General features: G+C 36.1%; 2 protein-coding genes across 6 annotated transcripts; one reads left to right on the top strand and one right to left on the bottom strand.

Moving 5' to 3' along the window:
- Positions 1–83: 83 nt before the first annotated feature.
- Positions 84–6,961, bottom strand: si:dkey-21c1.4 (uncharacterized protein C17orf80 homolog). 4 transcript variants are annotated; one of them, XM_048171664.1, is made up of 5 exons: positions 6,706–6,960; positions 5,243–6,307; positions 753–863; positions 558–634; positions 84–469 (listed from the first exon to the last, which is right to left on the bottom strand). In XM_048171664.1, the coding sequence occupies exons 1-4, from the start codon at positions 6,713–6,715 to the stop codon at positions 603–605; spliced, it is 1,218 nt and encodes a 405-aa protein (XP_048027621.1). In that variant the 5' UTR covers positions 6,716–6,960; the 3' UTR covers positions 84–469; positions 558–602. The 4 variants fall into 4 exon arrangements, with proteins under 4 accessions (XP_048027621.1, XP_048027620.1, XP_048027623.1 ...); XM_048171663.1 differs by having other exon boundaries at positions 558–674; positions 6,706–6,957; XM_048171666.1 differs by lacking the exons at positions 84–469; positions 558–634; positions 753–863 and adding an exon at positions 876–1,087 and having other exon boundaries at positions 6,706–6,961.
- Positions 6,962–7,064: 103 nt separating this feature from the next.
- si:dkey-21c1.1 (uncharacterized protein LOC100150256 homolog) lies at positions 7,065–14,135 on the top strand. 2 transcript variants are annotated; one of them, XM_048171668.1, is made up of 4 exons: positions 7,065–7,088; positions 9,024–9,145; positions 10,445–10,556; positions 12,401–14,135. In XM_048171668.1, exons 2-4 carry the CDS (start codon positions 9,114–9,116, stop codon positions 12,650–12,652), a joined length of 396 nt encoding a protein of 131 aa, XP_048027625.1. In that variant the 5' UTR covers positions 7,065–7,088; positions 9,024–9,113; the 3' UTR covers positions 12,653–14,135. The 2 variants fall into 2 exon arrangements, with proteins under 2 accessions (XP_048027625.1, XP_048027624.1); XM_048171667.1 differs by lacking the exon at positions 7,065–7,088 and adding an exon at positions 8,192–8,534.
- Positions 14,136–14,767: the final 632 nt, after the last annotated feature.

Raw genomic sequence — 14,767 nt, 5'->3', positions numbered from 1 at the left:
ACATGTAACAATATTGCATAAAAATTAGGAAATTCAAGTATGATCATGCAAACAACAAACAAAAGAACCACATGACAAAAAAGTAGTGCAGAACAATACTGAATAATTTATTAGATCTCAGGTAAGTCCTCTTTTTGGTTACAGAATAACAAAAAGTAAAACTGTATAGGTTAAAAGCATTCTTTTTTTTGCAAATAAATGAACATTTAGAAATATTTGATACAAATAATTCCATTATCTGCACTTCCAGATAGGTTCCTATCAAAATTTTTAATTCATAAGTACTTTATCAGTCAGTCTTGATACCAACTTTTCAACAAAAACACAGCAAACCTCAACTGTAGTAAACTAATAGTTCCTGGTATTATAATCTTACCCTATTAATAATCTTATTGTGCCCTCATGGCCCTGAACACAACTACGAAGACCATCAAACATCCCTAATGGTACTTCCTCCATCGTTCTTTCTCTGTAAAACAGAATAAAACAGACATTTCAATCACACATGCTTATGATTATGAGATGTTTGTTGATGACAGACGTTGATTCAGACTCACTGAGATGTGGGTAGCTCCATATGTAACACAGAACACAGTATCCAGTCAACAGCATGGATATCCCACCGATTCCTCCTCTACGAGCATCAATATACTTCCTGTAGTACCACTGCCAACCTCATCACATAACCAGAAAACACTAGAAAAACCACTAACCCAAATGTTATGTAATATTATGTTGGATAAGGAACAAACCTTGCTTCAACATGGTCACAATCTCTCCGGGTGACACCGGAGTTCGGGCAGCAAGCCAGACACCAAGTTCATTCAATCTGACATCTCCAAGTTTCCGCTGCACTAGAGGCACTACATGAACAAAGGCATGTTTTGGTAATTGGCAAGAGAAATTCATTATTTTTAATGTACATGTCATGAAAACTGGTGTGAAAGCACAAGAAGGATGTGGAACTTGAAGATAAAATGAAAGATTCACATGAAAGAATGAATGAAAATGTAATGGAAGAATGAGATGAGAAACGGTTTCATGGACCAACATCCAACGTCCCGCAATCAGAATGGCGCTGAAGAATCTGCAAAACAATTCGAAGGTACCTAAATGTAAACCTCAACCTACATTTTTGGGATTTAACGTTCTTTTCAGGATTGAGTTGCTCAACTTTGGTGCCCATAGCACAATTAGCAAAATGTCAGCTATATTTAAAAAACACTTTTTTGAGATATACTTGAGATATGTATTATAAAGTGATAGATAAAGACAGTACAGTACTTGTGTTTTGTAGTACCATTCAATACTGATATTAAAAGGAAATGCTCGTGGGCAGCGTACTGTTGCTATGGATACCGAACACGACTTCTGTATGCAAGTGTCTATAGAGTGCAATAGTGCCAGCCCACTTTTTCAGTGGCGTTGGTTCCCGAATTATTTTTTACATTCATTTCTCCCATAGAGTTATAAGCCATGAACCAAGCCAACCAGCTACAAGGTTAATCATAGCATTACAAACATTGAGTTTGATTTGAAGCAAAAAAGTATTTGAAAATCAGACAAAAACATAAAAGGTACAAGACTGTGTCCTTAAAGGCTTTAGTGAGGGAAAGAACTACAATCCCATGAAGCATTATCAAACTAAAAACAATGTAGAAATATAAAACTACTAATTTGCTGAAATGTTGATTGTATCTATGAAAACAACAATGTATTAAGTTTATTGTAAAGTATTTTGAAAGCGTAGAGAGACCAACTCGATTACATTCACAGTGCTTCATGGGAGTAGGCGGAGCTAAAGAGATCATTACTTGTTGTCATGGGTAATGTAGTTTTCTTGACAAATTCCACTGTTAAATACAGTAATTTTAGAAATAAATTGAAATAATGCGGGTTCACAGCTTCAAGTGAAGCATATACCACCAATTAACAACCTTGTAGCTCAAAGCAAGAATGTCTAAAAAGGTTATCATTAAAAGTTATCATTAAAAATGTATTTCCCTATGGAGAAAATGAATGTACTTCTGAGTTTGTACTTCTGGAACCAACTGTTGAATTTAGTGTGCTCTACAAAAAATGCTAAAAAAAAAATGAATTTTAGTGAGTGAAATGCAGTCATTTCAATAGGAATCCAAGAGTTTGGGAATTTTGTGTGAGGGTGAAAGTTTTTCCACAGATTTCACGATGGTTTCAGTTAGGTCACACGGATTTACCATGTGCCCTAACCCTTAAAGGATTAGTCCACTTTCAAATAAAATTTTCCTTTTAATTTACTCACCCCCATGTCCTCCAAGATGTTCATGTCTTTCTTTCTTCAGTTGAAAAGAAATTAGGGAATTGATGAAAACATTCCAGGATTTTTCTCCTTATAGTGGACTTCAATGACCTCCAAATGGTTGAAGGTCAAAATTACAGTTTCAGTGCAGCTTCAAAGGGCTTTAAACGATACCAGATGAGGAATAAGGGTCTAGCGAAATGATCGGTCATTTTCTACAAAAATACAACTGTATATGCTTTATATAAACAAATGATTGTCTTACATGTGCTTCCCCTTTCAGTATTCTTCAAAAAGCTTACGCTGTATGTCATACGCCTTCCCTATTCTACTTACGGAAAAAAACAAAACTGGTGCTGCGTTCGTTCCATAAGTTGAATAGGAAAGTCGTAGGACATACAGCGTAAGCTTTTTGAAGAATACGGAAAGCGGAAGTATGTGCAATGCGATCATCTGTTTATATAATAATAAAACCTTAATTTATTTTCGACTGATGAAAGAAAGACATAAACATCATGACATGCGGGTGAGTAAATTAAAAGGAAAATTTTATTTGAAAGTGAACTAATCCTTTAAAGCTTATTGGTTTGTGACTGCACCTTAACATGTAACCTTTCGTGATAATTAAATGTTAGAAATTGTATACTATCAAATAAAATTGTAAATTGCTCATGAAGTGAACTCTCAGAGCAGCTCTGAAATGTCATCATATAATGAGACTGCAGATGTGTCACACGTGCTTGAGTGCCGCTCATTCACACAGAGACACAGAACATGTAGACTTCATATTTCAATAGCAGGCTTTTGCGGTTTAACTTTCACATATTGCATTTCATTAAGTGAACATGCCTACTTTTGATTTATTCATGCCAAATTCCGTGACATTCGGCATTATACAGCAAATTCTATTTTTATTACTTGATTCCACGACTCACGTCCGCATTTTGTGCATCGTGGAAATTAGAGGGCCCCAACAGAGACCAACTTTTAGTTTTGACTCCTTTTAGGGCAGTTCAAGCTTTAAAGGGTTAGTTCACCCAAAAATGAAAATTCTGTCATTAATGACTCACCCTCATGTCGTTCCAAACCCGTAAGACCTCCGTTCATCTTCGGAACACAGTTTAAGATATTTTAGATTTAGTCCGAGAGCTTTCTGTCCCTCCGTTGAAAATGTATGTACGGTATACTGTCCATGTCCAGAAAGGTAATAAAAACATCATCAAAGTAGTCCATGTGACATCAGTGGGTTAGTTAAAAGTTTTTGAAGCATTGAAAATACATTTTGGTCCAAAAATAACAAAAACTACGACTTTATTCAGCATTGTCTTCTCTTCTGGGTCTGTTGTCAATCCGGGTTCACGACTCCGCATTGACGCTGCTGATGTAAGACGCTGCTGACGTGTTATCCGGTGCGCCCGAGCTTCGTTTACAGTCTGAGGGAGACGCACGCTGTATTCAAGCTATTCTACATTGTTTGTATTTTGGTATTGCTATATTTTTTAAAATGGTGCGTAAGTGTGCATGTCGCAGATGTCCTAATCGCCAAAAACAACTACGTAAAAGTGCATTACCAACGCCGACAGATGAAAGGATTCAGTGGAATCAATTCAATGGAATCAATTCAATGGAAAGGATTCCGGAAGAGAATACAATGCTGAATAAAGTCGTTTTTTTGTTATTTTTGGACCAAAATGTATTTTTGATGCTTCAAAAACTTCTAACTAACCCACTGATGTCACATGGACTACTTTGATGATGTTTTTATTACCTTTCTGGACATGGACAGTATACCGTACATCCATTTTCAATGGAGGGACAGAAAGCTCTCGGACTAAATCTAAAATATCTTAAACTGTGTTCCGAAGATGAACGGAGGTCTTACGGGTTTGGAACGACATGAGGGTGAGTCATTAATGACATAATTTTCATTTTTGGGTGAACTAACCCTTTAACTAAACTGTAATCTAATTAAGTGAAAGTTGTAAAGAAACACAACTATCAAGCCCTGTTCACAGCAAGAAAGATAACTATAAAGATAACTATATTAGCGTAGCATTCACACCAACACACAATAACGTTCTGTTTATCTTAAGCATACACACAGTTGTTAGCCTTGTCCAAATACCCACACTTGCAGTCTTTGCACTTGACCACTTGTCTACTTACATGATGTATTTCCTGTATTTGGCCCAAGTGTTCAAGTCGGCGTGAAGACCGCAAGTGTGTGTAGAACTTTTGATTACCTGATGGAACACACTTATAGTGTTGTAAAAAATGCAAGTGTTTACATAACTTTTAAAAAAAAATATTATTTTCAGTACTTTGCATTTTAAAATACACTTCTAAGTGTCTGTTCAGTGGTCGCTGTGTAACTAACAGAAGTCACAATTGTGGTGCTTCTTTAAGTGATAAACAGCAGTTGCAAATCATGTACAAAATACACATAGCCCACTCATCTTTGCATCAATAAAATGTGAAACATTTTATATTTTTCTACCAAATTAATGTAATATATAATTAATTTATCTTAAAGTCGTATGTTTTCCTTGACATCTCGCAATTTCCCGAACATAATGCATGATGGGATACGCTTAGATAGTGTGGGTTTAGTGTGCATTAAGGGCACTGCACTTGGGCATTTTTAAGACATGGGACAGTCTTGTGCACTTACTTCCTGTCGCATACACGCGCTCTCAAGTGGCCAAGACCGCAAGTGTGGGTATGTGCAGCCGACTGCTGCTTTGAATGCTTGTGCTCTTTAAAGCAGGATGGATTCTGATTGGCTGTCAATGTTGTTATCACCTAAAAAAAACTTTGTGATCATTATCACTATTGTTGTGGTGTGCTATTCTCTTCATCCTTGGTGTGGACAGGCCTTTGAAGTGATTTCTCTTTTTAAAAGGATTTCTCTTCACATAAAAATAATGATATAAACAACCAAACATCACATAAATCATGCATTACCTTCACTTTGGGAGGATGCCCCAGGAAATCGATCCTTCTTCCAAATATTTTCATTAGCATAGCTGCCTAAAGGTGCAGTGGAGGTTCTGTAAGCAGTCTCTGAACTACATGATAGACTTCTTACACCTTGCAATCTTGAATTAAGGATGTCATCTGCAGGTTGATGAATGGTTTCAGATACAGTCAGTGAGGGAAAGGCAACCTTGGTAACTGCCGTTTCAGGCTTGTTTGATTGTTGCATAGTCTCCAGAGCAGAATCTTTGGATGTTTCAATAATAGGATAAGGCACAAACGGATTATAAGACCTCTTGTAATACAAACTGTAATTGATGTGGTCCCACACTGAAGTCTTGGATGTAAAGAAAGCATGAGCTTTATGTTCTTTTGCTCTCGATACTAGATCGAAATTATTGTTCTGGCTGTTTGTAAGTCTTTCAAGCTCCTCCAAGAAGTGAACTTTTGTTTTGAGTTTTGGATTTTCATGTTGTACACTGCACTCAGATGCGTTTTTCAGAGTGGCTGGCACAAATCCAAGGGGATTGATTTTACTTGTGGTGATGGACAACTGCTCTGATAATGGTGCCATCTTCTTATTGCCTTTAGTACTTTTTCCATTACTTTGAGATGTTCCTTGATTTGGTCCTTTGGAGATCTCAGAAAAGCTTTTATCTCCTTCATGCTTGGATAATGAGGTAGGGCCGCTTGGCTTCTTTGAGACTGGCACTAACAGCTGTAATCTCTCGAGCTCCCTTTGTCTTTTAGCAAGCCATTTGCTTTTAGGTCTCTCCATGTCCAGAGTTTCAGATGATGAGACTTTGACCTCAGTATTTGTGAGAAGGCTGTTGGCATTGTGAATCTCTTCTTTCCTCCTGCTTTTGGAGGTTAGTCTCTCATCAAAGATGACATCAGTTGTTGTTTTTCTATGGATCTTCTGTCTGGAAGTGGCTGCACCAAGTTCTTTGGGTGCTTTAATGCTTTTCATGGGTTGTGCAACTGGTGCCATTTTGCAGTGTGGTAGGTGGGTTTTCAGCCTCTTGAATGGCTTTCCACAATATGGACATTTTTCTGAAAGAGAAAAGAATTTGCCAGATATTACAGGACTGGATCGGTAGGGTTGAAATCCCTGTAATTCTTGTAGAAACTAAGAACCTTAATATTTTCCCCTATATCTCTCAGAAGGAAACATGAAATCACTTTATGAGCAGTTTTCTGTGTTGTGTTGATGTAATTCCTTTAACCTAACCTATCTATTACATAGCTTTATATTTTAAATATATGTATAACTGCTACAACTTATTTTTGTCAACTTTCAGTTGAACACCAACATCTCAAAACAGATATGGGCTACTACTAATATCCACAAAACACCAATTTTGATTTCATGGGGTCTTAAAAACTACACACAAGGCATGGGATACTAAAATGGACAAATAATCTATCAAATATGTAGATTTGCCACTCACCTAAACTCATATTTTATAATTTCACTGCCATCTTTCAATGGAAGAGGGAAAGATCTTCTCTCTGGTGTCTTTAAGTCAATTATAAACTCTTGAGTTGGGAACCTTCCTTATGCTGCCACTTTTAACCAAGTCAGTGGCATCTTTAACTAGTTCGTTTGCGTATATATGAAACTTGCCGTTTGTTACCATGGGAGAAATGCAGTAAAATAACGGACACTGCGATAAGCAATGGACCCGCTAGAGGACATGCTAGATTATTTTGAGTTACGAAAGACCCCGTTAGCCGTCTCTATCAATGCCTGTGTGTAAGAACTGCACGTACATAACACCGTTGGTCACGTCGTTCCTCCGCATTCATTTCTGGACGGAAGTTTTTTATATATGTATGTATGTATTTATTTATTTATTCAGAAGAAATGTTTTATTATATTTAAAACAGAATATCTAGTCTTTCCAGATATTTCTCCGAGGTAATTCACATTCTCGCAAAAAAAAAAAAAAAGTTTGTATTTAGTTTGTAGTCATAAATCTATCTATCTATCTATCTATCTATCTATCTATCTATCTATCTATCTATCTATCTATCTATCTATCTATCTATCTATCTATCTATCTATCTATCTATCTATCTAGCGACAAAGAACACAACATTTATAAGCAGAAAGGCAATAAACAAAATATTATAAATAGGACGCCTATATATATGCCTATTTATATTTTGTAAATATAATAATAATAATAATATTTAATATGTATAAATATAATATGTATAAATATATGTATATATAATATGTATTATATTATCTAAGTATTACACCATCAAAGTGTCTTACAAGCAATTACAAGTCATTTTAGAGTTCTTTAAAGATTTCCTGAAAATAAAAATAAGGTACTTTCTTTATAAATGTACATTTTTAATATAGATATTTTTCAAAGAATAGTATTAAAATATTTTAAACAGAATATCTAGTCTTTCCAGATATTTCTCCGAGGTAATTCACATTCTCGCAAAAAAAAAAAAGTTTGTATTTAGTTTGTAGTCATAAATCTATCTATCTATCTATCTATCTATCTATCTATCTATCTATCTATCTAGCGACAAAGAACACAACATTTATAAGCAGAAAGGCAATAAACAAAATATTATAAATAGGACGCCTATATATATGCCTATTTATATTTTGTAAATATAATAATAATAATAATTAATATGTATAAATATAATATGTATAAATATATGTATATATAATATGTATTATATTATCTAAGTATTACACCATCAAAGTGTCTTACAAGCAATTACAAGTCATTTTAGAGTTCTTAAAGATTTCCTGAAAATAAAAATAAGGTACTTTCTTTATAAATGTACATTTTTAATATAGATATTTTTCAAAGAATAGTATTAAAATATTTTAAAATAAACGTAGCAAGGGTCTATTTTCAAAGAGTCAAATGTTTGGCTAATACAGAAGTTTAGGGGTAAATGGCGAATTAGCTTTGCGGATTGGACTACGAATTGACGTCATGACTGAATAAAATGTTGAATGAGATAACATTACAAATCAACGGATAAATTGTCTAATCCAAATCCCCGATTATTTAATGTAGAAAAAAAACCCTGAAAAAAATAATTTAATTAAAAATAAAACGTTACGTGCGAATCGTACGTCACCCCTCGCTCAAAGGCACGCAAGTTACGTCATTATGACAGCAACAGATGGAAGAGCGAGCGAGTGAGAGAGAGAGAGAAAGAATGAGATCCGGCGAGATGGATACGTTGTAACTTCAGAAAATGACTGAACTCAATATCCATCTGTGAACAGAGAGAGGTAGAGTACATCACACCCCTGTCGTCGCTTCACAAACTCTGTTTATTCCGTCTAATTCACTTCGTTGCTTCTGTAGTAGGAACAGTTCATCGCTAGGAGGAAGTAAAGTGAACTACACATAGCATTGTGCTATCTGTCTCTCTGCTTGACATTCTCAACGCACTATTTTTGCATGGCAACATTAGTATCGTTTTGTATCAGCGTGACTTGTGCACACGAGCCATTTTGTCTCAATAATGTCAATTAGTACTAGACGTTTATATTAAAATTATATATAGATAAGGTGGTTCCCTTCCGTTCTTCGTCACTCCTATGCAGATCATTTTTCTAGTATGACTATAATAGCTCAGTGTATCTCACGAATGCGTATTAGCTGATAATATTAGCTCTGAATATATATATTAATGCTTTCTGCACACCTGCACTGCAATGTAAACGCGTCTGCAGCTTCTCATAATGAATTATATTTGTCATTTCGCTCATCATTAGGGGAAATCTTGGCAGATCCCTTCATTTTGCTGAAAAGAAGCCGGTGGTCTCTGAGACTGAGACTGTTGTGTGCCCATATTTGGCTGTCAAATGCACAGATACGACATGTTGACAGAAAACAGGTAACATAATTTCTTCATAATTGTGTTTGCACGCATGTTTCATGTTGCTTTTATGTAACACATGTCCTGTAAACATCCATGTGGCTGCTGTTGTCAGTGTACATGCAGATTTAGTGTAGTACTTCATGTCTGGTGGTTATTTTTAGATGTACTTTTAGAAGGCTGATCCTCTTGACTAGCTACTACTATATTGGTTAAATGAGCCTGTGCTGTTATGCAGCATCAGGCTTTTGTGTTGATGACATTTTTATTCTTATATCTGAGTCATAATCCTGCAGTGGACATATTGATGACTAATGGTTGCAATCAAGTCTGCAGTGCTCCATTTCTTAAGACAGGGGTTTTCAATCTTCTTTCTTTTCAATCCATGGATAAATATATATGGGAGAATGGAATAGTGAGGGACCCCCAACCTAAAATTTTATAGGCATCTATTTAGTTTCTTGTATAAAAGCTCAATTTATATAGTGAAAAATTAATATTATAAATATTATTTGGAACACATTTAGTTTCTATAAGGTTAATTATTACGTTATTACATTCAAACCCCTTTTTTAAAGGGTTAGTTCACCCAAAAATGAAAATTCTGTCATTAATTTCTCACCCTCATGTAGTTCCAAACCCATTGGGACACAAATTAAGATATTTTTGATGAAATCAATGAGCTATCTGGCCTCTGATAGACTGCAACACAATTACCAATTTCAAGGCCCAGAAAGGTAGTAAAGACATTGTTAAAATAGTCCATGTGACTACAGTGGTTCAACCTTAATGTTATGAAGCGACAAGAATACTTTTTGTGTGCAAAAAACAAACAAAAATAATGACTTATATCAAAAATTTCAACATAAGAACAAATAAAGTCATTATTTTTGTTTGGTTGAACCACTGTAGTCACATGGACTATTTTAATGATGTCTTTACTACCTTTCTGGGCCTTAAAAGTGCTAATTGTGTTGCAGTCTATCGGAGGCCAGATAGCTCATGGATTTCATCAAAAATATCTTAATTTGTGTACTGAAGATGAACGAAGGTCTTACGGGTTTGGAGTGACATGAGATTGAGAAATTAATGACAGAATTTTTGGGTGAACTAACCCTTTAAAACATGGGTTTGAATGTAATAATTCATTTTTGGGTGAACTAACCCTTAAAGAAATGGTGATGCTCGGTGGTACTCTTACTACTAGAAAAGATTTGCATCTAAAATATTCTGAACCAGCTCATACAGGCCTGGCTGTTATGAATAATTCTGTGTATGCTGAACAGAGTAGTCAAAGGTGATGGTCTCTGTTCACAGAAAACGCAGACGCAGCTGTGATGCTGATCAGCTCCAGGTCTTGCCCCAGGCAAAGAGGTCTGGAGGTTACTCCTTTCTCCCTGAGGTTGGCCGTGATGTCTGGGACTCTGAGGTAAGAAGATGCAACAGCTGGCCAGAACCAATCTTTCATTCAAGAAATGCCAACTGAGACTGGCGTGACGTTCGTTATAGAATGTATTTCGTAAAGGTCCACACTCGGCTCTTACAAAAGTATGGAGTTAAGGCTGATTGCAAAGCTGTATCAAATGGATGGTATCTGACCCGACCTTCCATTTCCAATGTGATAAACCAAATTTTAATCTCTTTTTTTATTATTTTATTACTTGACAGCCCAATCGTAAGACATTTTTAGCCAAAATATTAAAATAATTTACATTGCATAATAACCAATTTAAAGGAATAGATCACCCAAAAATAAAAATCATCCCATAATTTACTCACCCTCAAGCCATCCTATGACTATATATGACTTTAGTATATGACTTTCTTCTTTCAGCCGAACACAAAGATAATCAGAGATTTATTTTAAAATATCCTGGCTCTTCCCAGCTTTGTAATGGCATTGATTAGTGCCTGAGTTTTTGAAGCTCCAAAAATCACATCCATACATCATAAAAGTAATCCATAATACTTAATTATGGTTAATAAATGCCTTCTGAAGCAAAGCGACGGGTTTTTATAAGAAAAATATCCATATTTAAAACTTTTATAAACTATAATCACTGGTTTCCGGCAGCGGCCGTACGCATGATCACGAGTGAGTTGATTTCCAACGGAAGGGTGAAATCCTTCTCTTACCTTATATCGAAATCCTCCTGACATTTTTCTTTAAAGGTGCCCTAGATTCAAAATTTGAATTTACCTTGGCATAGTTGAATAACAAGAGTTCAGTACATGGAAAAGACATACATTGAGTTTCAAACTCCATTGCTTTCTCTTTCTTATGTAAATCTCATTTGTTTAAAAGACTTCCGGAAAACACATGGATCTCAACATAACACCGACTGTTACGTAACAGTTGGGGTGTACGCCCCCAATATTTGCATATACCAGCCCATGTTCCCAACATTATTAAAGGCATTAGACAAGGGCAGCCAGTAACGTCTGGATCTGCACAGGTGAATCAACAGACTAGGTAAGCAAGAACAACAGCGAAAATGGCAGATGGAGCGATAATAACTGACATGATCCATGATAGCATGATATTTTTAGTGATATTTGTAAATTGTCTATCTAAATGTTTCGTTAGCATGTTGCTAATGTACTGTTAAATGAGGTTAAAGTTACCATCGTTTCTCAAGAGCCATCGCTATTTTCATTTTTAAATACTCGCAGTCTGTATAATTCATAAACACAACTTCATTCTTTATAAATCTCTCCAACAGTGTAGCATTAGCCGTTAGCCACAGAGCACAGCTTCAAACTCATAGAGAATCAAATATAAACATCAAAATAAATACTTTACTCAGATAATTCGAAGCATGCATACAGCATGCATGACGAACATCTTGTAAAGATCCATTTGAGGGTTATATTAGCTGTGTGAACTTTGTAAATGTGCTGTAATATAATCGAGAGCTCGTGTGGCAGGGAGCACGCGAATTAATTTGAGCTGAAACTTCACAGACACATTCAGGGGACACCTTAGACTTATATTACATCTTGTGAAAAAGCATTCTTGGGCACCTTTAAATCGTCTCGTTTCAGACTTCTAATTCATGACCGCCGTTTTGTTTTGCTCCATCCTCTGCGCTTCCGCATCCGCCAGTTCTCACCATGCTTGTACTGCGCCTATGTTATACATATTGATTTCCTCTTCAATTAAATACTTCTTTTGAACAGTAGTATATTAACTTGTAAACCCAAAGTAAACTTTAATCAGAAGCAGTACAGCACAGAAACCCTTATTCTCAAATCTTTTTTTTCCCCCAACAGTCTTCCAGCAGTGACAGCAGTGGGATTAGCAGTCCGGAGCGCATGGCAGGTGCCAGTTCCAGCATCCAGAAGACTGACCAAAGAGGAGTCCATGTTTCCCAGGCTCCCTGCAGCCCTATTGCTCCCACCAACGCAGCAGAAGAGCCGGCCATTTCCTTGAGCCACAACATCTCATATGATCACATCAACCGTATCTTGAGGGAGGCCCACTTCAGTAGCCTGCAAACTCGTGGGCAGCAAGGTCAAACGTGATGGACAGTGACTCTTCCAGCACCCATTGGCATTAAGGAACAATGTACAGGGGACCTTTTAGAGGGACTTTATGGGTCGCTTTAAGGCCTGGCACAAATATAGGCCCTCTAAATGCATTTATGTTCTTTCTTATAGCACTTTTTCATGTTCATAGTGATTATGTGGGGCTCTACTTGATGTGTTGACCATGAACTTCACATAGGTGCTATATAAAAGAAAATCTTGAGAAAATAACATCAAGTTCTTGTAAGCTTTTCCCCTTTACGAGACAGTCACACATGGTGCTACTGCGGTTCTGGGTCACATTTTACTCAGACATATGCATTTGGCCACTTTTGACACTCTTCGGTCGGTCTAGATAAGGAAAAGAAATAAAATAATGTCTTATTTAAGAGCTGAGGTCTAGAAACCATGTGAAATTTGCAGCCCTGCTTTGGAGTCTTTCCAGGATGATCAATAATGCTGTTGTTTACAGAAGATGCCGGTTTGATTCTCACTGGAATTTAGACTCTTTCAGGAAGGGTTTTTTGGGGCTTGACGATTGCTTACATATCCAAAACTCAGGTTTAGAGGATTTCTCTCTGCGTGCCATGAAGGTTGAGACTTCAATTGAGGAACTTGATGCCAGATCCTTCGAAATTTTATATAGCATAGTCTCTTTACCTTAGAGAAAACGCGTACTAGCACATCACACTGTAGAGAGGCTATTCTGAAAATGCATGCTGGACTCAGGTCTGTTAATGTACATAATAAGGCACTCTTTATCTATGAATTTAGAGAAGGTGTAAGCCAATTGACAGGTGAATTAGGGTGTAAATCAAGTGACTGCAAATTGAAAGCCATGTCCGATATTCACAAATGAATTTTAAAACAATCAGAGCTTGTAATATGCTAGTTTAGATCATTCACTGCGCTCGATGTAATACGAGGACTCGTCTTCTACGGGCAGACCAGGAATGACCTAAAATTAGCTTGCACCTAACTAAGCACTCTGCAGTGTCACGTCACCACAAAATCTTAAATATTTTACCATGTCCATACAACAAACTAATGCCGGTGTCTAACCAATATATATAATGGCTTAATTCATTTCAGAATGGTAAAACACAGGAATGGTAGTGCTCCTGAATTTAGTATGCACAAGTATAGTTCAGTCCTTTTTAGATACACATCAACTAAACTTCAGCTTAGTCCAAACAGATTGTATGAGGACAGTTACATCATTTCAAGCAGGTGATCCAATTGTGTACAAGATACTGATACACTTTCAACTACTCGGTGCACAATACTGTACAACCCAGGCACTGTGTTTTGTGTGAAAGATTAGCTTTTGATGATGAAAATCGTCCCTGCAGTCACCATTGTTTTGTATGTAGGACTGTATATAATACATAGCTAGCATATATACTATTTGAAATCATTGTTATTTTATGAAATGTTCCTCTGATGTAAATGAAATAAAGATTTTTTTTTTTTTCTTAAATATATGTATAGTTTTTTAAAATTCCTGTTTCAGGCTCCAAATGGACATTTGTATTCAGAGCTGCCTTTCATAACTCATGGCTTTAGTTTTATAAGTTACTGCAACATTTTCACACAAGACAATTCTTTATATATACACACAAGTTAGACAGTGGTTTGGCAGGATGTATTCTGATCAAACTTGACTATCTGGGTGTTAATGTTTGTTCTTATTTTATAATGCATACAGGAAGACATAAGTGCTTTCAGTTAGAGGAAAGAATGTAGTGCAAGTAGCAGCAACCATTTCTGTAACACTTGTGTTTAACACCACAACAGAAAAGCATCCTGAGTTGTTTCTCAATAGTATCGCAAAGAATTCAGAATGATTTGAAGGGATGTACCATACTGATCATCAAGACTATTTCCAGCCTTAATGTGACTTAAAGGGATAGTTCACCCAAAAATGAAAAAATCTGTCATCATTTACACACCCTCAAATTGTTCCAAACATGTATGAATTTCTTTGTTCTGCTGAGCACAAAGGTTGATATATTGTAAGCAAACAGTTGTGGCTTCCATAATATGGAAAAAATACTATGGAAGTTTGGTTACAAACATTCTTCAAAATATCTTCCTTTGTGTTTGGGTGAA

This window comes from Megalobrama amblycephala, linkage group LG20 (genome assembly GCF_018812025.1).
Source record: "Megalobrama amblycephala isolate DHTTF-2021 linkage group LG20, ASM1881202v1, whole genome shotgun sequence".
Classification (NCBI taxonomy): Eukaryota; Metazoa; Chordata; class Actinopteri; order Cypriniformes; family Xenocyprididae; genus Megalobrama; species Megalobrama amblycephala.
This window is presented reverse-complemented; position numbering and strand designations above follow the sequence as displayed.